A 25389-nucleotide genomic window follows, 5' to 3' on the forward strand; every position below is an offset into this window, starting at 1 on the left:
ACTACCATGCGACAACTTTTTTTTTTTTACTTTGCAAACTTGTAATATACACAAGTAACAACAATTTTTTTTTTAAAGAAAGTATTTTTCACTTGCATAGACACATTATTTTGCAAGCCTCATCCTTTTAAGAGTAAGATTAACCTTATTTCAGTCTTAACACGTTGACAAATAATCCTCTTAATTCACCTGATGATTGAATTTGTCATGCAACTAAATTTAATTGTTAATCTAAAAAAAAAAAACAAACAAAAACAAAAACAAAAACAAAAAATCTAAAAAAAAATTATCTAGTTATCCTATTGCTTGTGTAAAAGATTGAAAATAAACCATGTTCATGCTTTGAAGACTATTCGATGCCATCCTCTTTAATCATTGCTCTTACAAAAAAAAAAAAAAAAAAAAAAAAAACCACATATCCAACCACCCATCTCTTCCTTTCAATTCAAATCCAGGCAAATAAAAACTGTTATAATATAAGATTAGGTCATGATCACTCAACTGAGCTATAATGCACATGGGCCAAACCACACTAAAAGATAGAATCCAACTAATTAACTAGTCTAACCCGTGACGTTATAAACTCATATATTCTCTCTTATTTTATAGGTGTGGAACTCTCAACACAAACAAATCAAAACAACAATTTGCACCTCCAGAAAGTTACTTCCTGTGTCATTTCAAAAACAGATGGGGTGGCTACATATAATTTCCACTATTTGTTCGGCAAAAAAAGGGGGAAGATACAATCATAATTTTCCAGTAAAGCTTATATGATAGCTGCCACAAAATACAAAGTCATCAAATAATGAGAGAATTTCTTGTATTCTATCAGACTAAAGAATTGATCTGTCAGTCTAAACCGTGGCGTGATTCATTACAAATCTAGAGCTTCTTCTTTTCTAGACTTGCCGCAGCACGCCTTTGTCGGTGCTTCCACGCTGGCATCTTCCCCGGGAAGGCCCACCTCAACAATCGTTCCCACGAGTAGCAAAACAGGAACATGAGAACTGCCCATAGCAACAACTTATCTCTCAATCCGGTTGGCAACGGGACTAACTTCAACCAGTCATTCAAGTTCCTGAATAAATCAGAGGTGATAACAGTGAAAAAACAAACAGCACCCAACAGGGAGTAAAGAAATGGTTTGTTTTCTGATATGCTCTGGTTGAAAGGACGGCCCATGTAGTTCACCGCAAAGGTAGCCACCTGCAGCATCATGCTCACCATGTATGAAACTGTATTCACAAGGTTCGGATGAAAATCGGAGTCTGGCTCGATACATTCATCTGGCATGTATTTGTTGGCTTCATTGACGGAAGAAATCAAGAAAAAGAGGTGAATGGCAAATTGCCCTAGAAGAGAGAGAAAAACATAGGCGCAGAAGATATTTGGATGAGGGCGCTCAGCTGAAAGGTTTTGAATTGGGCGAGCATGCGAAATGAATAGAAAGAAGGCAGCAGTAAATACCCCACTGATTGTAGCCTGGACGTCACCAAGTTTGACACCATCCAAGTACATCACACTCAATACATAGGCAGTCGCAAGGCAGTTAAGTCCAAGTATTTTAAACATCTGGAGGGTGGTTACTAGGGTACTGCGACCTTGACGGATGATGTCTGTGGTAGGGGCTACTGAAGCATGCTTTGCAGTGAATGGTGATGCCATTGAGGCATCCCCAAGTTTAACAATAGGGGCTTGACCATCACCGCCCTCATTTAGCTCATCCATCAGTTTCTTCAACTTCTCCCGTTGCATCTCTGCCGGTGTAAGATGGCGGTTAGCAGCTTGGCTACTGGTGGATTCTGACCTTGAACTACCTCTACTATTCACACTACCATCTCCATTCTCTATTGCAGGCTTGAGTTTCTTTGACTTGGGATTTTTTGGGGTTTCATTTTTAGATGGTGCAGATTTCTCACCCTTAGAGGGCGGAATTGCATTCAACAAAGCTACTCCAACATGTGCCTGAAGGAAAAGAATTACATTAAAATAATACCCTGACCAACCACTTTCAGCAACCTAGCTAAAAAATGTAAAGGCACAGGTTTTGCAATCATGCTACTTCAATTCTCCTCAGTATAAGCAAAGGCAATTTTTTTTGTTATTGTTAATGGGGACAACTTGGTCAATTCACGGCAATCTGCAACAATTCACCTCTTGAAATTCACAAATAACAATCTAGAACATTGAACCATGATATACCTGCTTCAAAGCACCAACATCGTTAGTTCCATCACCACACATCAATGCTATCCTTCCCACAGACTTAAATGTGGTCATAATAAGTTCCTTTTGCTCAGGGGCAACCCTTGCAAATACCTGGAAAACAGAAGACCCTTTTTACAAACTAAAATAAAAAGAGATCAAGCAAGAGAGAGAGAGACAAGCGTGTTTTATTCAGCACAACCTTGACATATGGAATTACTTTAAGTGTAGCTGATGTCTGCTGCAACATCTCAACACATTCACCTCCAATACAAAGATCATAAGTTTCTGAAAGAGCTTCTACTTCATTCTCACTATTAAATCAATATAAAGAAGAAAGTCAGAATATGAATAGAAATTTAAAAAGAATAAAACCATTCAGAGTGTTTATGTACATAGACATAAGTCTTCCATTTTTTTAACTCCTAGTAAAACCAGAACAAAAGGTGTGGACTGTAGAACAGACAACACTATGGAAACATGGAAAAATTCCAGTCATAGAGCCCACAATATGAGAAGAAATATAACTGTCAGAAACTACTAAAGCAGGGCAAACATGCAAATATTAGAAATGGTCTTTAAATACAGTTATATGTACCTGTAACTGACTATGTCAGTCTCATCAGGCGAAACCCAGTCATATTTTTCACTGTTCTTTGCACGGTTAAGAATCATTGCTGGTTTGGAAATGATGTGAACTTGACTAGCTACATGGCAAGCTGTCAAAGCTTGATCACCAGTAATCATAACCTAAAAATAACATGGAAATGAGTATTTTATCAAACCCTAAAATTATGTGGAGATGAGTACTCAAATTACAGTGTTACACAGAGATCTGAGATATCTACATACCAAATCATGTGATGATTTTTTTAACTCAGACAATACAGTAGCTGAATCTACTCTGATGGGGCAATTAAATACCTGAATTTTATTAGAAGAAGATTGAAATAAACAAATAAATAATAAAGATACCAGATGAATTATATAATACATAAAATGAGATGGAGTTACCGCAAAGCCAGCAAAAGTAAGGCCACTTTCCACAATGTCTCTTTCCAGGCTTCTGGCTTCACTAACCTTCAACAAGTTGTAAAATATAACAGACATCTTAGAAAGATAAAGAATGCAAGGGGAAAAAATGAAAAAGCAATAAGGAGGGGAAAAGGTACATATGTACAACATTAAAGAAAAATGGCGCAAAGACACAAATGACTTAAATACTTTCAGTCCCCAATAAAACAAACCATGCATAAGGGACCACCACAATGCAGAAGGCTAAGATCTTGAGCTCAGAAAACGACATAGTATTAGTACCAGAGGATCTTGAAATGCCAAAGATCATAACGAGAGTTTTGCCATACTTTTATCCAATGATCATGCATAAGGGATCACTTCAATGCAGAAGGCCAAGATCTTAAAAGCTTAAAAGCCAAATAGGATCAGAGGATCTTGAAATGCCAAAGATCATAACAAGAGTTTTGCCATACTTTTATCCAATGATCTGCCTACTTCCCTCAAATAAACCTAAAAATGTTTGGCTTTTGAATACTGTAATCTACTATAAAATGTAAGCACAATTTTTCTAGGATCTACAGTTCACATGCTTCTAAGACAGATAATGGTAAATGGTAAATGAAAATAATAGATTTCCTGATAAAGGAGTCTTACTGTCATCTCCGGAAGAGGTTTAAAAGCCAGGGCCAACACTCGTGATCCTTGACGGGTGTATTTCTTGTACGTAGGGACATAGAAATGTGGAACATCAACAAGTCTATCCTGAATTGTTTCTGGTGCACCCTGAAAATTAATTGGAAACAACTTATAAGGGTGGCTCTGAAATGATCAGCTGCTCACCCTTCAAGGTTAGATGATGGGAAAATCACACTCATGCAACAGGCAAAAGGTTTCTCCAGCTTCTTTTTTTTTTTCCGACCGAGTGGGTGTTTGGGGTGGATATATTCAAGCTACTTGTACATGGCAAGAATGGTAATTACTTTTTGCATTTTTAGGAAAAGTATTTCAACATTCAAATGCACAAGTAACAACAAAGAAGTCTTTTATGTGCAGACTAAGAAATTGATGTATAGGATGGTTAAACATAAAACATGTTTGTAACTAATCTGCTAAGAGTGTAATAAAAGTACTAGAATGGTTAAACATAAAACCATGTTTGTAACTAATCTGCTAAGAGTGTAATAAAAATACTGGACAAGATCAAGCTAGCAAACAAGCAACTTACATAAATAATGGACAAGAGCACGCTAGCAGACAAGCAACTTACATAATGCTATGAAGTCAATTTTATATTAGAGTAATTTCATAAAATATGAAATATCCATGATTCTCTACTTCTAAAGGATTCCTTATGACACACACACACACAAAAAAAAAAAAAAAAAAAAAAAAAAAAAAAAAAAAAAAAAAAAAAACCTCCCTCTGTCCAACTTAATTTGTCTTCTTTACCCTTTTAGTTCATCTTAAAATAATGTCCACTTCCCTAATTTACATACCACTACCACTGACTTTTTTACTTACAAATTTACCCTTTACTCCTCTTAACTTTTCTAGGTCAGTCCTAATACATTTCCTTTTAGAAAGTACATGTGACAAATCTCTAATAATTAATTAGATAGTAGTTATCAACAAATTTATGTTATTCTACTCCAATTCAACTATAGAGCACTGTCTAAAAGCCCATGCCAACTCCCTAAAATTTTTTAAGAATATATATAAAAATCTCTATGTGCAAACCTTTACAAAGGCAAAAAATTGCTCCTGCATCCGAACAACCACTGCCATTCTCTTCAAGTGAGATGCAAAATGGTGCCTATGCACAATTTGAACAGCATCACCTCCACCCCTGCAGGAGTAGACAATAATTCACAACATATGAGAAGAAAGAGTATTGTGTTCAAAGTGCTATTTTCAAATAAGAAATGGAAGCCAATCGAGATAAAGAAATCAAAGAAATGCTCAACAGAAATGGAAAAAATTTCAAAATTATTTCAAATGGATTTTAACCATGAGGTGTAGAAATTAATATGAAAATTAGTATGTACCAAAAAAAAAAGAAAAAAAAACTTAACATTGATAAAAATCGTTGCAATTTAGATACCTCTAGCCAGATAGTTCTTATCGTTGATAAAAACCCACATACATTCCTAGATAAATGTATGCTTGTATTTTGCACAATGGCGTGCCACAATCATTTAAAAAAAAAAGATTTAGTTGACCTATATACTCTTGGAAGACAATACCAACATACATACAGATAGATATCCATAGAGGAGATACAAGAAAGAAAGAGATGAAACAAGATAAAATTAGGAAAAAGCTTGATTAATCCAACACTCTTGTAAAAATGACAATTCAATGGTATGCTTACTTTTTTGGCATGGCTTTTTCATCTGATTTGTATGACCAATCAATCCCCTTAAGTGCAGCCTTCTCCAGAGGATCACCAACCTACATTACCCAAAAAAGGGATAAAATTGGCCGTAGAACATAGAGAAAAACACACAAGATTGCCCCCAACAGCTGAAACTACCAGAAAAACACACGGCAACTTCCCTATAATGGTCTTCAATGTGGCCGTTCAAGCAAGAGATGCAGGCAAGAAGCAATAAAAATTTGCTTATTATTTGGTGATTCATTATATGTGATGGTATAAAAATACCAGTAGAAGTCGGCTAACTTGCAAATTCAGGTTCTTCAAAGGCAGCCAACTTTTCTCCATTCTATAGGCATGGATTTTATTTTAGCAGGCCAAAAACTAGAACTAGAGACTTCAAAAATGTAGTGAATTGCAGATTATCAATAGGAACCGATAGTACTTCATAAAAACTCAAAATAAAAGAATTGATACCATGCACATCACTGAGGATGTAGCCTAAGTTGGAGAACACACACGCTCAGACTAGATTCTATGCTACAGGAACCTATGCCCTTGGTCAACAACATAGTTATCACGGCGCCCTGTTAAGTCGCGGCACCCCCCGACCGCCTTGTCGCTTAGCCGACTAGGCAACCGCCCAGGCGACAGGTTAAGAAGTAAATATAAATATATATATATATATATATATATATATATATATATATATATATATATATTGTTGGAAATATCTCCTTGAGCAGCCACTCCTCAGCCTCATTAAGGCAGTTTCTCCTTGAGAAGAGGAGTAGTTGTCTTGGGCAGACTGTTCCATTTATTTTCTCTTTCATTTATTATGTTTGTTCCCTATGCTCTTTCTTTTGCCTATATATTGTGTTGTAATCTGATGTTCTAAGTATGAATGTAAGAAATAGAAAGTACTTTCAGTTCTTCTTCAAGCCTTTCAACATGGTATCAGAGCCACCTTTTTGGGGCCTGAAAATTTCTCCTGTTTCCAACCGATGAACACTGTTCATCTGTCCATCTTGACGATCTGGTGCAGCAAACCTCTGAAGGAAGCGCCGGCAACTCTGGCCCTCTTTTCCGACCAGCAGAAACCTCCACACGCGCTTCCACGCGCCGCCTCCCTAACTGCCCTCCGACGCCACGCGCCGGCGCGTGACATCATCTCCGGCGACCTTTTCCGGCCAAAATTTCCAGATCTTCTTATCTTCTTGCTGCGACCCTACCCTGAGTTTTTCTCATTTTTCTGACCACTATGGCAGGTGAAGAAATTATTAACCGTGTCCAGAATACTCCTCTCCTAGTTCAAACTAAAGTATATGTTCCAAATCTCTCTGGGAGTTCAACTATCACTACTGAAAAACTTTTTGGGTTCCAAAATTATGAAGATTGGGCATCAGCTGTGGAGCTATGGTTTATGGGTCAAGGGGTGGTTGATCACCTCACTACCACAGCTGAAGAAATTTATAATGAAAGGAATATTTGGGAGAGAGTTGATGCCCAATTATGCAGTTTATTATGGCAGTCCCTTGTTCCTGATTTAATCCCCATGTTTAGACCTTTCAAACCTGTTTTTCAGTGTGGAAACAAGCTCAATCTCTTTATACCAATGACATCTCTCGCTTTTACTTCATTGTAAGTGAGATATTAAACATTAAGAAATCAGAAATATCCATGGAAAAATTTCTGGGGAAAATCCAAGGACTCATGGCTGAATTCAATAAACTCATGCCTATTGGAGGATCACCCGAAGAGCAACTTACTCAACGTGACAAGTTCTTTGTCGTTCTTACTCTTGCCAAGCTTGAACCAGAATTTGAGCAAGTCCGAAACAGTATACTCGGTGATGGAGTTGTGCCAAACACCAAAGAAATGTTCAAAAGACTTCTTCAAGTCTCTTCTATTCATAATGGAAATACATCATCATCAACCATTACTGATCATTCTGCTCTTACTACTCTAAGTCATCATGGTCACAATAGAGGAAGAGGTCGAGGTAGCAGCCGTGGTGGCCGAGGTGGAAGACGGAATTCTACTACTCGTTTTTGTGATTTCTGCAACAAACAAGGGCACACTCGCGAAGCTTGCTGGAAACTTCATGGAAAACCAACTGTGGTTAACATAGTTCAATCTGGAGATTCAAATATTGAGGACTCAAATACACAAGTTATCTCAAAGGCTGAGTATGCAGAATTCTTGCAATTAAAGGCTGCCAAGACAACCATTTCTCCTGACATCTCCCATACTGCTCTTGCTTCACAATCAAACTCAGTTTGGGTTTTAAACTCTGGAGCCACCGATCACATATCTGGTAATCCCTCCTTTTTCTCCCAAATTGATTTCTCAGATTCTCTCCCATCTGTTACCTTTGGTGATGGATCAAAGGGAAAAGCTAGAGGAATTGGAAGAGTCACTATACATTCCTTCTCTTTAGACCATGTGCTTTACATTCCCGGTTGCCCTTTTAACTTGATTTCAATTCATTAGCTTACTCATTCTCTTAACTGCTTGGTTACCTTTTCCTCTGATTCTGTGGTTATTCAGGACCGACAGACGAGGGAGACGATTGGTACGGGGCATGAATCACGAGGACTCTACCATCTTCTATGTTCCACCAAGACCAACACAGCTTGCATGGCTACTCTTTCACCCCTCCTCAACCATTGTCGTCTAGGGCACCCAAACATCAATAAATTAAAACAACTTGTTCCCAGTTTGTCCAATTTAAAAGAAATACAATGTGAGTCATGTCAACTTGGGAAGCACTCAAGATCCTCATATCCTAGTAGAGTAAATAGGAGGACTAATACACCATTTTCTTTAGTTCACTCCGATGTTTGGGACCATGTCGTGTTCCAACCACCTTGGGGTTCTCATATTTTGTTGTCTTCATTGATGATTTTTCTCGATGTAGTTGGGTCTTCTTAATGAAAAATCGTTTTGAACTTTTTGATGTATTCCAAAAATTCTATAATGAAATCAGAAATCAATTTGGAGTTTCTCTCAAAGTCCTTCGCAGTGATAATACCAAAGAATATTTTTCAGACTCTTTCACTTCATTCTTTTCCTCACATGGAATACTCCATGAATCTTCCTGTGCTAGAACTCCTCAACAAAATGGTATTGCTGAACGGAAAATTCGTCATCTTGTTGACACAGCCCGCACTTTGCTCATTCACCACAAGGTTCCTAAGAAATTTTGGGGGGATGCTATACTTCATTCTTGTTATCTCATAAATCGAATGCCTTCCTCGGTCTTGCAAGGGAAAATTCCTCTTAATCTTTTACTCCCACAGGAACCTCTCTACATACAAGCTTCCATTACGGGTTTTTGGGTGTACCTACTTCGTCCATGATTCCTCACCAGGACGAGACAAACTTGATGCCAAGGCAATAAAATGTGTGTTCATTGGGTACTCTCGCCTCCAGAAAGGTTTTAGGTGTTATTGTCCTAAAACACACCGTTTCTATATCTCCTTTGATGTCACATTCTTTGAAACTACCCCATTTTTCCTTTCCACTTCAGTTGAAGAATCTGACTTCTTAGGAAAACCACTTGAAGCCACAGAAATTCTCCATGTCCCTACTTTCACAGAGCATGTGTCTCCTGATATTCCTGAAAGAACTACACCAATGCCAACCACTCAAGAAAGACATAGTTCACCATTTTTGTACACCTACCAGCAGCGCAATCGTCAAGGTTCCCAAGAGGATGAATGTTTGGCTAATTCATGTCCCACACCAGCGTTGCCCACTGACACGGTCCAAAATACCACAACAAACTCTCCCATTGCCAGTCGAGTAGGTAAGCGATCCACTCGAAATCCTTATCCTATTTATAACTTCCTTACACAAAAACGATTGTCTCCGTCATATTGTGCTTTCATTACCAGTTTATCTACTGTGTCTATTCCCAAAAGTGTCAAAGAAGCATTAACTCATCCAGGATGGAAGCAAGCAATGATTGATGAAATGGAAGCACTCCACTCATCCGAAACTTGGGAGTTAGTTCCTTTGCCTCCTGGAAAAACTGTGGTTGGTTGTAGATGGGTATATAATGTGAAGGTTGGCCCAGATGGACAAGTTGATAGGCTTAAAGCCAGACTAGTGGCTAAAGGGTACACACAAGTTTTCGGCATTGACTACACAGACACCTTTTCACCGGTTGCTAAGATCACATCCATTCGTCTCTTCCTCTCAATGGCAGCCAATCGTCACTGGACCTTGTATCAGTTGGATATCAAAAATGCCTTCTTACATGGGGACTTGAAAGAAGAAGTATATATGGAGCAGCCCCCTGGCTTTGTGGCTAGGACTGGAACTAATCTTGTTTGTCGCCTCAAACGCTCTCTCTATGGACTGAAGCAATCTCCACGTGCCTGGTTTGGAAGATTTAGTGATGTGATCCAACAATTTGGCATGATTCAAAGTAAAGCTGATCATTCTGTTTTCTATAGACATCTATTTGGAAAAGGCATATATTTAGTGGTTTATGTTGATGATATTGTGATCACAGGGGATGATATGGAAGGAATAAACGAATTAAAGAAACATTTGTTTCAACACTTTGAAACAAAGGATCTTGGAAAATTGAAGTATTTCCTTGGTATTGAAGTTGCTCAATCCAAACAAGGTATCTACATGTCACAACGGAAATATGCTTTGGATATTCTTGAAGAAACAAGCATGACAAATAGCAAGCCAGTTGATACACCCATGGATCCGAATGCCAAACTTCTTCCCGGACAGGGGGAGCCTTTATCCGATCCAAGCAAATATCGAAGATTAGTTGGCAAGCTATTATATTTGACTATCACTCGTCCAGATATTTCCTTTTCTGTGAGTGTTGTTAGCCAGTTTCTACAAGAGCCATGTCAAAGTCATTGGGATGCAGCTATCAGAATTTTAAGATATGTGAAAAGATCTCCAGGTACAGGATTACTCTACAAAGATCACGGACATACAGAAATTGTTGGTTACAGAGATGCAGATTGGGCAGGATGTCCTTGGGATAGGAGATCAACATCTGGATACTGTATTCTATTTGGAGGTAATCTGATTTCTTGGAAAAGTAAGAAACAAGATGTGGTTGCACAATCAAGCGCAGAAGCAGAATACCGAGCAATGGCACTAGGGACTTGTGAACTAATTTGGGTGAAGCAACTCCTCACAGAACTCAATTTTTGCAAATTCGGTCCTATGAAATTAATATGTGATAATGAGGCAGCTTTACACATTGCATCCAATCCTGTCTACCATGAAAGGACCAAACATATTGAGGTTGATTGCCACTTTATACGGGAGAAGGTTGCATCCGGAGACATTGTCACCACATTTGTTGGGTCAAATGATCAACTTGCCGATATCCTCACTAAATCTCTTCGTGGACCTAGAATTGATTTCATTTGTAGCAAGCTAGGAGCTTTTGATTTGTATGCTCCAGCTTGAGAGGGAGTGTTGGAAATATCTCCTTGAGCAGCCACTCCTCAGCCTCATTAAGGCAGTTTCTCCTTGAGAAGAGAAGTAGTTGTCTTGGGCAGACTGTTCCATTTATTTTGTCTCTTTCATTTATTATGTCTGTTCCCTATGCTCTTTCTTTTGCCTATATATTGTGTTGTAATCTGATGTTCTAAGTATGAATGTAAGAAATAGAAAGTACTTTCAGTTCTTCTTCAAGCCTTACAACATATATATATATATATATATATATATATATATATATATCTTCTTCAAGCCTTACAACATATATATATATATATATATATATATATATATATATATATATATATTCTAAACAATTAAACATATTCAAGTATTCAACATACATCAAGTCACCAACTACTCCAACTACATAACACACAAGTAGAATAATCAATAATATCCACCAACATCCAAGTTAAAACTCTCAAAGATCCATCAAAAAGTCATCCATATTCCCTTGCCCCTCATTGTCATCATCATTATCTTCATTTCCTCCCTCTTGGTCATCATCATATTGAACATCATCATCATCTTCAATTTCTTCATCATCATTTGGAAAAGGATCTTCTTCTTCATTTTGTTCTTCCCCATCTATCCTAGAACTATAAGTATTGTGGCATCGTGAATAGCTCAAGATTGGTGCACTCGAATGTTCCCCCACGTGAGCTCTCGTAGGAAGATTACGGCCATCAAGGTTGTTTGATGCACCAATTACTTCATCAACAAGCCGCCATGAAAGATCTCCCCTGGGATGAACATCATCACTAGATCCACTACCATCAACCCATTCATTGTTCCATTGGAACTCTTCTAAGACCAATGGATTAAAGTTGGACATTCTTCCCGCATCTTTATAAACCTATTTGCAATTTTACGGTTGTATTGAACATAGACCAAGTCGTTCAATCTCTTGTGCTCTAAGCGGTTTCTTTTTTTTTTTTTATGGATCTAAAAAAGTAAAAGTAGAAAAATAAACAAGTTTAAAATTTATGTATACTCGGAAAAATTATACTTACTATAATACTATTTACTAATTAGAAAAATTATACTTACAAACTCAAATGTGCTCCAATTGCGCTCACAACCAGAAGATGAACAACATAGGCTTGTGATGCGCATTGCAAGTGATTAAAGCTCAATACTAAGTCCACTAAAAGCATTCCACCAATCAACTACAAAAACAAGTTTAAGATTTATCATATTAAGTATACTTTGTAGTTACTTAGTATTACTTACGAGTAGTCTTTGATTTTTGTTGTTTGACGACTAATTGCATCCCAAAGTCTTCTCTCATGTTGTCATAATTATCAGCTTCATTGCTAATCTTCATTTGCAATTCATCATCGGTAATCACCTTCAGAAGTATTGCATTGAACATGGCTCGTTGCTCACGAGCATATACACCATCCTTCGCCTTAAGATCAAAATATTTAGAAGGATTTAAAAACAATGCTGTTCCATATAACTTCACTCCCATTTGATCTTCCCATCTCCCCTCAACAATAGTCATCAACTTTGCCAACAACTTTGGCTTGCTTGCAAATGTTTCATTGAGTTTTTTCTTAGAAGCCAACATAGCCATAGAAAGATCGGGCATAGCCGGAGTTATATCACCATCAACGATCCTCAATACAATCAAAAAGGGATGTGATTCCTTCAAGCAATCCTCAACAGCAATCCAAAATCTAGATGAAAGCACAACGTCACACACCCTTTTACCTGCATCTGTGTTGGCTAATTTAGAGCTAATCCAAACCTCACTAGCAAATAAATTCCTCAAAGCATTCTTGTGCTTGTACAAACTTTGAAATGTGAGAAATGCTGTGGTGAATCGAGTAGCTCCCGCTCTCACAAGATCTTTCCCACCTGTTTGCTCTATAAGAATTCAGTCGTGTCTATAAATAAAAGTGGTAATATTTCTACCAGTTGCAATCTTGAGCTTAAACTCCGCCAACTTTTCAACGTCCTCTAGCATGAGGTCAAGACAATGTGCTGCACAAGGAGTCCAAAATAATGTAGGAATCCTCCCCTCCAAAAGTCTGTCGGTCGCCTTATAATTAGCTCCATTGTTGGTCACTATTTGAATAACATTCTCTTTGCAAATTTCTTCAACTTTTTTCTCCAACAATGCAGGTAACATTGTTGCACCTGTGACTCACTCGATGCATCAACCGACTCCAAGAAGAAAGTCCCCTCGGGACTATTGGCAAGGAAGTTAATTAAGTGTCTACCTCTCCTCTCAGTCCACCAATTTGACATGAGTGTGCACCCGTATTACTTCCAAACAAGCTTGTGTTTTTCTTTCAACTTGTCAGTCTCTTTTCTTGCATTCTCAAGGAGAGGTACCTGTAACTCATGAAAGCTAGGAGGCTTCAATCCCAGTCCCATTTGTCCAATTGATTCAATCATGATTTCAAAACGCCTTGAATTTGACGCATTGAACGGTATGCCATTCTCATAAAAGAAATTTGTTATATGCATCAATGTCCTCTCTCATTCTTCCTTATGCTTTGTACAAGCTTCAAGTCTTCTTTGAGTAGCTTCGAATGTCTCTCATCAACAACTTTTCAGGAGTCTTTCTAAGAAGTGTTGCAACTGATTGATTTTGTTTTCTCACTCTTTGTTGCGGTTCTGCAAATCTTAAAGTGGATTGTTTTCTTTTACTCGCCGTCTTGGAATGATGATGTGCAAGAATTGGCATCCGGGACGGCTAGTAAAAGAAAACAATCCATTTTGAGATTTGCAGAACCGCAACCGAGAGTAGGAAAACAAACTCAATTAGTTGAAGCACTACTTAGAAAGAGTCCCGAAGAAGTAGTTGATGAGAGGCATTCCAAGGGTCCTATTCAAAGAACACTTGAGGCGTGTACGAAGAGTAAGGAAGAAACAAAGAGGGCAATAATGCATATAGCAAAAACTTTTTATGAGAATGACATACCATTTAATGCGGCTAATTCAAGAAGTTTTATAATGGTTGAATCGATTAAACAATGGGAACCGTGATTGAAACCTCCTAGCTTTCATGAGTTACGAGTACCTCTCCTTGAGGACTCAAAGCAAGAGACTGATAAGTTGAAAGAAAGACATAAACTTGCTTGGAAGCAATACGGGTGCACACTCATGTCTGAAGGGTGGACTGATAAGAGAGGTAGACATTTGATTAACTTTCTTGTCAATAGTCTCGAGAGGAGTTTTTTCTTGGAGTCGGTTGATGCGAGTGAGTCACACAATGCAAGAATGTTAGCTGGATTGTTGGAGCAAAAAGTTGAAGAAATTGGAAAAGAAAATGTTGTTCAAATAGTGACCGACAATGGAGTAAACTATAAGGCGGCTGGCAAACTTTTGGAGGAGAGGATTCATACATTATTTTGGACTCCTTGTGCAGCACATTGTCTTGACCTAATGCTAGGGGACATTGGGAAGATGACGGAGTTCAAGTCCAAGATTGCAAGTGGTAGAAATATTACCACTTTTATTTATAGACATGGGTGAATCTTTATTGCTATGAGAGAGCATACGGGTGGGCAAGATCTTGTGAGAGTTGGAGCTACCCGATTTGCCACAGCATTCCTCACTTTACAAAGTTTGTACAAGTACAGAAATGCTTTGAGAGCTCTATTTGTTAGTGATGATTAGGTTCGCTCTAAATTATCCAACACCGAAGCAAGTAAAAAGGTGTGTGAGATCGTGCTGTCGTATAGATTTTGGACTGCTGTGAGGATTGCTTGAAGGCATCACATCCCATTTTGATTGTGCTGAGGATCGTTGATGCTGATAGTACTCCAGCTATGCCCGAGCTTACGACGGCTATGTTGGCTGCTAAGAAAAAGCTCAATGAATCATTTGCAAGCAAGTCAAGGTTGTTGCGAAAGTTGATGGCTATTGTTGAACGGAGATGGGATGATCAGATGGGAGTGGATTTATATGGAGCCGCCTTGTTTTTAAACCCTTCTAAATATTTTGATCTTAAGGCGACGGATAGTACATGTGCTCGTAAGCAACGAGCCATGTTCAATACAGTACTTCATAAGATGATTAACGATGATGACTTGCAAGTGAAGATCAGCAATCAAGCCGATAACTATGATAACATGAGAAAAGACTTTGGAATGTCATTAGCAGTCAAGCAACAAAAATCAAAAGACTCCTCATAAGTAATACTATTATACTAAGTAAATAACTACCAAGTACAAAGTATATTAAATATGATAAATCTTAAACTTATTTTGTAGTTGATTGGTGGAATGCTTTTGGTGGACTTAGCATTGAGCTTCAAACACTAGCAATGCGCATCACAAGCCTTTGTTGTTCATCTTCCGGTTGTGAGCGCAATTGGAGCACATTTGAGTTTGTAAGTATAGTTTTCCTAATTAGTAAATAGTATTATAGAAAGTATAATTTATCTAAAATTTTAATACATGAATTTTAAACTTGTTTATTTTTCTACTTTTACTTTTTTAGATCCATACAAAGAAAAGAAACCGCTTAGAGCATAAGAGATTGAACGACTTGGTCTATGTTCAATACAATCGTAAAATTGCAAGTAGGTTTCAAAAGATGCGTGAAGAAGGGTCCAACTTTAATCCATTGGTCTTAGAAGAGTTCCAATGGGACAATGAATGGATTAATGGTGGTGAATCTAATGATGATGTTCATCCCGGAGGTATCTTTCAGGGAGGCATGTTAATGAAGCAATTGGTGCATCAAACAACCTTGAGGGCTCTCATCTTTCTACGAGAGCTCACGCAGGGGAAGTTTCACGTGCACAAGTGTTGAGCTATTCACGACGCCGCAATGCTTCTACTAGTACTTCTGGTTCTAGGATAGATGAGGAAGAACAAAATGAAGAAGAGCATTTTCCTAATGATGATGAAGACATTGAAGATGATGATGATGTTCAAGATGATGATGACCAAGTGGGAAATGAAGATAATAATGATGACAATGAGGGAGAAAGAAATATTGATGACTTCTTGATGGACCTTTGAGACTTTTAACTTGGATATTGTTGTCTTGTTGATTATTCTACTTGTGTAATTGTGTGTTATGTAATTGGTAACTTGGTAACTTAATATGTTGAATGCTTGAATAGTTGAATATGCTTAATTGTTTAGAGTTTAGACTTTAAGAATGTTTAAACTTTATATATATATATATATATATATATATATATATATATATATATATTGTACTTCCTAACTTGTCACCTAGGCGACAAGGGTGACTTAACAAGGCGCCGTGATAACTATGGTGTTGAATACTTGAATATGTTTAATTGTTCAGACCAAGGTTATCAAGGCGGACTTTCTAGGCGAGATGCCACCGACTGCCTAGTCGACTAGGCGATGACTAGGCGATGAGTATTAAATAAATAAAAAGTATATATATATTGAAAATATCTTGTCTTGGGCAGCCTTTTTGCTGGCATATTTACTTCAAGTAGATGAATAGTTTTTCCTAGAATAGTGAAAAGTCTAGTATTTATTGTATATTGAAAATATCTTGTCTTGGGCAGCCTTTTCACAACCCTATTTACTTAAAGCTGTCTTGAGAAGATGAATAGTTTTTCCTAAGGTGGTGAGAAGTCTAGTATATATTGATAACATGCCAGAGTGAGGGAGTAGGTTTTGCTCGGAACAGGAGGACGACGCCGGAGCTTGAACCGCGCCGCCATCAGAGCCACCACGCGCCTCCACGCGCCGCCGCTGTGCCGCTGCTCCGACACCACGCGCCGGCGCGTGAGGCAGATTCCGGCGACCTCTCCGGCTGAAAATTACACCGGTCAACTCGCCTTAGTGTGTAGGTTCTGCCCATGTATGTTTTGTGGAGTTTTGGGTTGTATTCTACACTTAGGCGAGGCGAGCATATTAGGCGTTCGGTCTTCACCGACCGGACGCCTAGGCGTCGCCTAGATAACCCTGGTTCAGACTTTAGACTTTAGATATATATATATATATACACATGTATGTATATATATATATATATATATATATATATATATATATATATATATATATATATTGTACTTCTTAACTTGTCGCTTAGGCAACAAGGCGGTCGGGGGGCGCCACGACTTAACACGGCGTTGTGATAACTATGGTTGGGAATATTTGTAACAAGCTTGGACCGTATGATTTATACTCTCCAGCTTGAGGGGGAGTGTTATGACATATGAAACCATAGGCAGATGTGTAGGTTAGAATGTTGGTTGTATGTTGTTATAAATATCTCCTATGAAACCATATCTCCTGCAGCCTTATGGCATATGGTTTCATAGGAGATAACATGTCTCTTTCAAAGCTCCTTTTTAGCCTATATATTGAGTTGTAATCTGAAGTCCATTGTATAATAATAGATGGAGTAATAACAATCAACACTTACCAGCTTATTATCAACAAAAACCAATGCATGGCAAGAGGCAAGAATTTCCAGAGCTCGTCTTGGGACTTTACTCATATCTCTTTCCAAGTCTTCACTATCTGTCAGCCCACCAACTCCAGAGAATTCCTGACAGTTGAAACATCAAAATGTCAAAAAATGAAGTGCCCAAAAGGCCAAAAGGTGAGATGATATTGCCAGCTCCATACCATGTCATCTGATGTCAACGTCCCAGTCTTATCAAAACAACATATATCAACCTGCAGAAGGAACCAAACTAAGTTGAATTTTGCAGTATAGAAAGGCAGCTAATCAATTTAAAAGTAAGTTTTCCTATTCAAGGTCAAGTACTATTTCATCTCTAGTTTCTCATAGTTCAGAATTCTTGAACTAAAAATACATATCGACTTTCGAGAATTCCAATCACAGAATCTATTTTGTCCCCTCTGTTCTCAACAGCGGGGAAAAAGGAACAAAACTAACCTATTTATGACAGTGTTAAAGCAGTTTTAACTGAGTACAGACAAAGCTAAAATAATTATTTTGCAGGTAGTTAAAGATAATGGTAATGGGTCAGCCTCATTTCCCCAATAGTTGCTCTTCCAATGACCAAATAACCATATATAAGTGAGTGCAGTTAATCAGTTATGCATTTAAATAATGTCCAACAAAATGAATCATCAAATGCTTGCAGAGGAGAGAAGTTGGAAATACAGCACAAAACGTTTCATTGATAAATATCAAATCTATCAATATAATATTCTAAAAGGGGTTATGTTAATTATATATGGTTAATGTTCATAAATGTGACAAATGTCAGTTAATACTATAATTGCATCCTTAAAAATCCAAAAATACCTTCCCGGCAAATGGGATTCGAAATGGCTCAGTGCAAAATATCCCACGTCGTGCTAGTGCAATCAAAGATGTATTAACCGCTATTGATAGTTCCATTGGTAGCTCAGGGGGGATGACTGAAGTAATAATCAGGGAACAACTGAGAACCAGCTTGTATTTACTTCTTGTTGGGTCCTCAAGCCCCTGCATTAGGAAACCCATATCAGAAACAAGACCATTTCACATCATATTCAATAATTAAATTCAGCATAAGTTTACAGGAATGCCATATTCACAAATTTACACTATACACTATAGCTCCACCTTAGAAAACTTAGAAAAACTATTTTCCTGTTTTTCAGGTTTATAATCACATAAAGATATGTTATACCTTTTTAAGAACATAGCCAGCTGCTATTAGTGCAAACACGACCAAAAAGAGAATGAATAGTCCACTTTCCCAGCTGTTAGCAGTTACCTATGACATAGAAATTAAGGCATCATTATGATCTATCCAGTGCCTGCATAACCTTGATCAAGCAGTGTTTTTACAGAATTACCCTCTCAGTGGAAAATAATATAGTCCGCATCAATTTTCCTTGGCTAGTCTCAAACCCAGTTCTTAGAACAACAGCCAAGCAGCCACCATCAGGGGTCTTCATTTGATGTGTCTACACATACAGAACCAAAAAGATCAAAATATGAACTGACATAAAAGAATTGTATAAAACAAAATAAAGCTATAAATGACCTTATCCGGTGTGTGTTGCAAAATCTTTGTTCCACCAAAAAGGACGTGAGCTTTATCTCGTCTAGCTGATAATTTCTCACCAGCTCCTCTACCCATGATTGAAACCTGAAATTAGCATAGGAAACTCTCTTTCACCATGAAAAATAAAAACAAAATAATGCTCTGTACAAAAAAAACATCCATCTTCCGTAGCTCACACTCATGCCCCATGGATAGAAATTTAAGATGCCAAAAAAAAAAAAAAAAAAAAAAAAAAAACGCCAACAATAACATCTGCTAAAATTAAACAATTCTCCTTTGCATATAAATAATTACATAGTCAGCGTGTTTACAGTTCCTACCTATAAAAACAACATTTCCGTTATTATATACTGTACTCATTACTCACTACACATTGCAAAACTAATTGTATTGATAGAAGCACAAGTTACAAAATTTTAGTGACTGGAAACCTGATATGGAGAAAACAATAGAAAGTGCAGAGAAAGATCACATGTATTATTTTTTTTATGAAGTTATGTGCCAATCCAAGAAACTCTTTCAGAACTCAAAGCCATTGTACTGAAAATTCCAAATTATTGTGATCCACTGATCCTATCTTCTGTATTATCAGAATCTATCATAACTTCTTGCAACCAAGCATTGCTATTAGAACTCCAAAAGTTCATTCCACCATGTTGAGCAAAAGGTACTAGTGGAAATAACATTCACCGCTCATAAAAATCAATGCCAAATGAGTGAATGACAAAGGAAATAAAAAGAAACTAACCTTCCATTGGGGAGTGGATTCACCAGTCAGTATAGCTTCATTCACAATAGCACTTCCAGCTAGCAAAAGCATGTCAGCTGGCACATTCTTGTCCTCTCCACTTTGACCAACAGAACGCCCAATGGACACAACATCTCCAGGCAATAGGTCAGTTCCAGATAATTTTACCCACCTAAAATAGAAACTCTTATTGCATGGGAAAAATCTATCCATATTTTCTACATCTTATAAGCATCATATAGTAGTAACAATAAACTGAAGAAAACAAATAGTATTTGAATAACATACTTGCCACAGCGATACACCATCAAAGTCTCACTATCAACTCTTACACGTCTAAGCTCAGATAGAGTCTTTATACGGCTCTTAGCCATTGTTGACTCAAACATAAACAGCATAAACAAGGTGAACAAACTATAGTACCAGTATTCATCTAAACACCATAAACCCACACAAAAGACCTGCATAAACGAGCAATAACAAAAAATGAGAAAATTGGCAGATTATAAGACGAATTAAATTACAAAGGGAGCATCAAGAACTCAGAACAAAAAGGAATACTTCAATAGGGCTGAATAGAGGAATGACTATAAATCATATCAAACCTGGAATACAAAAAAAGGTTCCATGCATTGTTCTTTCATTAATTTCTGAAATGTGGGCTGAGGATATTCAAATCTACAGTCAGGAAAGTAAAGATTAGGAGCAGAAGGAAACAACTAAGATAATGCAAACATGAATCTGACTTCAATAAATAAAAAAAATGTTGCACTTCATTGCCAGGAATGCAAACAGGGGCCAAGCAAAGGTGAATGTTGCAAGCATAGGAAATATTCTAAGAACAAGGTCAGAGGCTAGTTCTGAAGCTTTCATTGTCATGTGGAAGGATTAAAACCTGGAAACTTATCTAGAATATTTTATTTTACTTTCATTTGCTGGTCTATTTTTTTTTTTTAATGGAAAAAATACTTTACTAAAAAGAAATGCAGGACAGAAAATAGGACACTTTCTTAAAATTAATTCAATCATTTCAATGTTGAAACTGTACAAGTTGCATTGATGCAAGTTGGATCAATAAATTTCAGTATAACAAAAGAGTTGCTCTCCTATATTACGGAAAGTAGCCAATACATAAAGACCACAGAAATAGCATGTCGTCTAAGCCCAGTTGAAAGAATATTGATTCTATTTTTTATTTTCATTTGGTCTTTTCTTTCTATCCTTTTTTCCATTTCAAGGTTTTTCTTTTAATTTTTTTATGGACCAGGTGAGGCCATGGCAGGTTAGGAGTATAAGAGAAGTATTCTGAAGATGCCATCTCCCTTAGCATTCCCATATTTGAAAAGAATTTTGTAATTAACTAAATAGAATGATACAGAACAAAGATGACTCACACATTCCGGCCCCATTTCTCAGTAGCAGCAACAACTTTAGGTTCAGTTCCATGGCCAGTATTCTTAAGATAGTATCCAAATGTTTCCTTGCAAGGATAAGGAAGCTTACAGAATGTTCCCTTCTCCTTTGAATAGATAAATCGTTGCTTCCTAAAATCAAAATAAATCTCATCCACATTTTCAGTGGATGAAGATGCCAGCTGCAGAAGCAAGAGTTTACACTAAAAGCTAAGCAATATTGAATACTTGGGAGTCACCATGAACATGAATCCAATTCATACTTATGATAATTGACATCCTTAAAACAACATTATCAGGATCCCTTAAAATCCTCACACTTTTTTTGCATAAAAATTTTATCAACAAGAGAAAGGGAAGATACAATTTTTACGAAGATGCTAGAATGTAGAAGGGGCAAAAGAGAAAGCAGAGTACAAAAACACAGTGCACAGCGCTTACCATTACATCTGCCACATTTTCAGGTTAGACTGCAAGGCAATCACAATCAATGGTAATAAACATGGAAGAAGATGAGGAACAATGGCAATTAATCTACTTGTATGGTAGTAATTAAAGCTATGAGCCCTTATAGAGCATTCTGCCTCATTATTGATTCAGTGGCCAGTGGGGAGGGTTAAACTAATAGAACTGATGATCTTAGATGAAGTTGCCCACCATAATATATAAAATAACACATATTTTTAAAAGTAGAAAATAGGAATAGAGCAGTTTATTTAATTTTTGGAAATGTTGTATAATAATATACTTGGTAGCAGTAATGCTAAAGACATTTTTTATTGATTAGCAAACATCAAATCGAAGAAGAAATGAAGAATGAAGTAAAAATAGTTGAAGATATTGAGTGGTAAAGTTCATGTGCACAAATTCACAAAGTTGCTCTATGTTTCCTAATTTAGTGATTTTTTAAGATGATAAAAGTACCAGTATTACGTAATTAGCAAACAAAAATAAATTCAAGGAGACATCATAATGAGCCCAAATGAAATCAAGTTCCAAACCTTTCTAAGGTAGAGTGGCACAACTTCTTTAGAGCCACAGAATTTTGCCGGAGTAATTTTGCAGGCATCAGTAAGATGAATGTCATCAACCTGTCACATGAAGATTCAATTATGTTCAGATTTCAACTCAACTGGATGAACTGAACAGGTGTTGGGGACAAAGAATCACTGAAAAATCAACCTACCATTTATATCACATAATTAGTTTAAGGAGGTTGTTAAAGGGAGGAAACTGTATACTGTAACCCTTCTCATACAGTTTTTATCAAAACTTCTGAAGTTGGATGCAATAAAAAAAAATGTAGGCCATTTATATCACTCCTACACCCAGATTAACCAAACACCAGTAAGGGAAGTACATTTACCTTTCCAAGGAGAATAAATTCTATTAAAGCACTCCCCCTTCCTTTTACCTCCTTGAACTAATATTAGTACTAGAAAAAAAACAAAAACAAAAAAAAAAAAAAAAAACACTGTCCTGGTGAATTCCAATTTTATTAAGTTTTAATAATTCAGTAAACATTACCAGCATCTTTGTTTCCACATAATACGAACTTTATTATAGAATGGCCATGTGACATAAAGAATCAACACATACGATCTCCCACCCTCACAAGTTACTCTACATTTTTTTCTTACAAGTAGTTGGAGAAGTAGTAAGCACAGAATTTATCAATTGCGAAAAATAGACATATACTACACTACTATATCCACAGACGCTCAAAGTCCTAGCATTTTTAGTGTTGAAAATAAAATTCAATTCAAAAATACTTAGACACTTCAATCTCACGAGGGAAAAAAAAAAATCTTCATTAAAGATTCCTGCACTTTCGGTAATTTGTAGACATCGTAAGATGGAACAGAGTAAAAGAGGAGAGATTTATTGAGCAAATAAAAAGCAGAAAAAAGTGGACCTTAGAATACTTGATAAAGCATTTGAAATCAACGGACCAAACAGTGAAGAGGAACACGAGAATGTGGGAAACTGCGATGCCGCCGAGAACTATACAGGCATCAACGAAATCCAAGCTAGGAATAACCGCAAGTAGCCACAACACATACAAAGACACGAAGGGCCAGACGTCCAAGCGCCATATTCGGTGCCTCTTCCTCAGCAAATCCACACTATCCACCACTTTCCCACCGACCCGAAACCTCATCATCTCTGCCGTCGGCGATAACCTAAGTATTGGAACTCATCGAAACGCTTTTTCAGGTGAGGAGAAGAAATCAGTGAAATAAGAAATGGTGTACATAAAGGATATATGTTTTCTGGCATTTGCAATATATACAAATACTGAATAGAAATGATCAGATTATAGGACATCACTTAAAAGTAGAATTAGCTGCCATCCATAGAAGGGCAAAAATATTTAGAAAGTCAAAAGACACATTACAAAAAGAATGTTCCTACAGAAACCTTCTCCCAACTATTTAAATTTGGTATTCCAATGTAGTATAATCAATATTTTAGCAAATTAGTCATTTGAAGGAATTTGAACATATATACATAATTGAATCTTAGTCAGTTGGTCTATAGTGCTAGTAAGACAAATGATAATGTACTACCAAATAATCATTAGGACACTGGCAATCTCAAGTAAATACTATATAAATGTATGTTACTTTAATATCAAAGAAATTGCTAATAGTAATAAATTTATTAAACACAGTACCATCCAACACCTTACTTCATTCACCAGTCCACACGAGTGTCCATAAAATGGATGCTAATATAAACAAACATGGTACTACAATATGTAGGATCTGGTTCCAATCAGTTCAGAGCAAAACTTAACACACATGCATTATATCCACTGCATATTATCTCTGATAAATACTTGAAATTTAGTGCATGCCCAATGCATCTGAAATAATGTATCTATGAAATAAAATACATTCTGAGCCTATTAATATTATTGGATTTGATTAAACATGTTACAATGATTAGACTGCTAATATAAAACAGTCAGGTTTAATAAATCATTGTTTGACTCGGGGATTCAAAAGCTTCCAATACCTATAATGTATAAATTGGCTATAACACGCCTGCAAATACAAAGACCTTAAAATGTAACTTAAATACTCCTATAACAATTCTGCCTCATTAAAAATTTGGCAGCAAACAGAGAGCACCAGGATTTTTTAAAATCAGAAATATGTAGAAGCCTGTGCTTTCTACTGTATTCAGACACAAATGATATGGGGATAGTCATACATGATGGTAATATTAGATATGTATACTGTATACAGATTACACAAGCTTTATTAAAAAATATTAATTGTTTGAAGCTTAGAGCTGTCGAAACCGCTGGGCTGGGCAGGTCCGCCAAAGCCCGCCCTATGGTGGGGTGGGCTAAAAAGCCCTCCAATAAAACAGGTCTAAGGGAGGTCGGGCTGCCCCGGCCGGCGGGGTTAGGAGGGCCCGTCAAAGTTAATATACTGATTTATGTTATGTATGAATATCATCAAAGAAGCAATATAAAATCAACATTTAATCATTTTATCAATATATCACATATTCACAAGAAAAATAATTACCAGTAACACTAAATCGCTAATCACAGATTCACAGAGAAAAAGTAATTAAATTTATGTTATGCGTGTTCAGTGTTTACCTCAAGACCTCAAGTAGGTAACTAGATGACTCAGAGACGAGCAGTCGGCGTGGCAAAACGCACTAATGTGAGATGGCTGAGTCGCTGAACGGGCTGAGGCGTCGAGCGGACGCACCGTCGCACCACGCTGAGTCACTGTCTCGCTGAAGTGCAGAACGGAGGGCTGCCTGAGCGGAACAACGAAGCTTTTATATATTGGGGATCGTCTCTGGAAGAGGAAAACCGAACTCACCTTCACCAAAGACTAGAACAGAAAGGGGAAAAAAAAAAAAAAAAAAACAATTAAGAAATTGGGGATTTAGATAATAGGGTTTTGTTTTCTAAATTCACTAAATCAGTAACCTATATTGGGGATTTTGAAAATTGCAATGTGCGTGAACTACTCAAGCCTGAAGAAATGTTAGAGATTTCTAATCTATCTAATCTAAATCTACATTTTGAGTTTTGCTTAAAAGACCTCTAGATTCTCCACAAATTAAGACTTTAACCGTCAAGATTACTCACCATAGAAACGGCTACATATAATTGGTCATGGTT

The 25389-nt window shown here is 37.0% G+C and overlaps 2 protein-coding genes across 3 annotated transcripts; one reads left to right on the forward strand and one right to left on the reverse strand.

Moving 5' to 3' along the window:
* Positions 1–649: 649 nt before the first annotated feature.
* On the reverse strand, positions 650–25187 carry LOC109179095 (probable manganese-transporting ATPase PDR2). 2 transcript variants are annotated; one of them, XM_019328660.1, is made up of 22 exons: positions 24853–25187; positions 23149–23416; positions 22235–22324; positions 21216–21415; positions 20427–20499; positions 20110–20282; positions 19822–19993; positions 19053–19157; positions 18862–18972; positions 18693–18779; positions 18323–18505; positions 17674–17724; positions 17468–17593; positions 5597–5676; positions 4963–5071; positions 3880–4008; positions 3223–3288; positions 3061–3132; positions 2807–2958; positions 2411–2522; positions 2206–2322; positions 650–1968 (listed from the first exon to the last, which is right to left on the reverse strand). In XM_019328660.1, exons 2-22 carry the CDS (start codon positions 23395–23397, stop codon positions 886–888), a joined length of 3540 nt encoding a protein of 1179 aa, XP_019184205.1. In that variant the 5' UTR covers positions 23398–23416; positions 24853–25187; the 3' UTR covers positions 650–885. The 2 variants fall into 2 exon arrangements, with proteins under 2 accessions (XP_019184205.1, XP_019184206.1); XM_019328661.1 differs by having other exon boundaries at positions 23149–23441.
* LOC109179096 lies at positions 15324–16069 on the forward strand. The gene is made up of 2 exons (XM_019328662.1): positions 15324–15437; positions 15548–16069. The coding sequence occupies exons 1-2, from the start codon at positions 15372–15374 to the stop codon at positions 15860–15862; spliced, it is 381 nt and encodes a 126-aa protein (XP_019184207.1). The 5' UTR covers positions 15324–15371; the 3' UTR covers positions 15863–16069.
* Positions 25188–25389: the final 202 nt, after the last annotated feature.

Source organism: Ipomoea nil, unplaced genomic scaffold, assembly GCF_001879475.1.
Source record: "Ipomoea nil cultivar Tokyo-kokei standard unplaced genomic scaffold, Asagao_1.1 scaffold0876, whole genome shotgun sequence".
Classification (NCBI taxonomy): domain Eukaryota; kingdom Viridiplantae; phylum Streptophyta; class Magnoliopsida; order Solanales; family Convolvulaceae; genus Ipomoea; species Ipomoea nil.

Excerpts from the sequence above, each read along its gene's own strand:
- LOC109179096 (XM_019328662.1), top strand. The coding sequence starts at position 15,372 with ATGCGCATCACAAGCCTTTGTTGTTCATCTTCCGGTTGTGAGCGCAAT. Across the intron at positions 15,438-15,547 it reads ATTGGAGCACATTTGAGTTT|ATCCATACAAAGAAAAGAAA; the intron begins GTAAGTATAGTT and ends TTACTTTTTTAG.
- LOC109179095 (XM_019328660.1), bottom strand. The coding sequence starts at position 23,397 with ATGATGAGGTTTCGGGTCGGTGGGAAAGTGGTGGATAGTGTGGATTTG. Across the intron at positions 20,500-21,215 it reads GAGAAATGGGGCCGGAATGT|ATTTGAATATCCTCAGCCCA; the intron begins GTGAGTCATCTT and ends TCCTGACTGTAG. Across the intron at positions 19,994-20,109 it reads ATGGTGTATCGCTGTGGCAA|GTGGGTAAAATTATCTGGAA; the intron begins GTATGTTATTCA and ends TTTCTATTTTAG.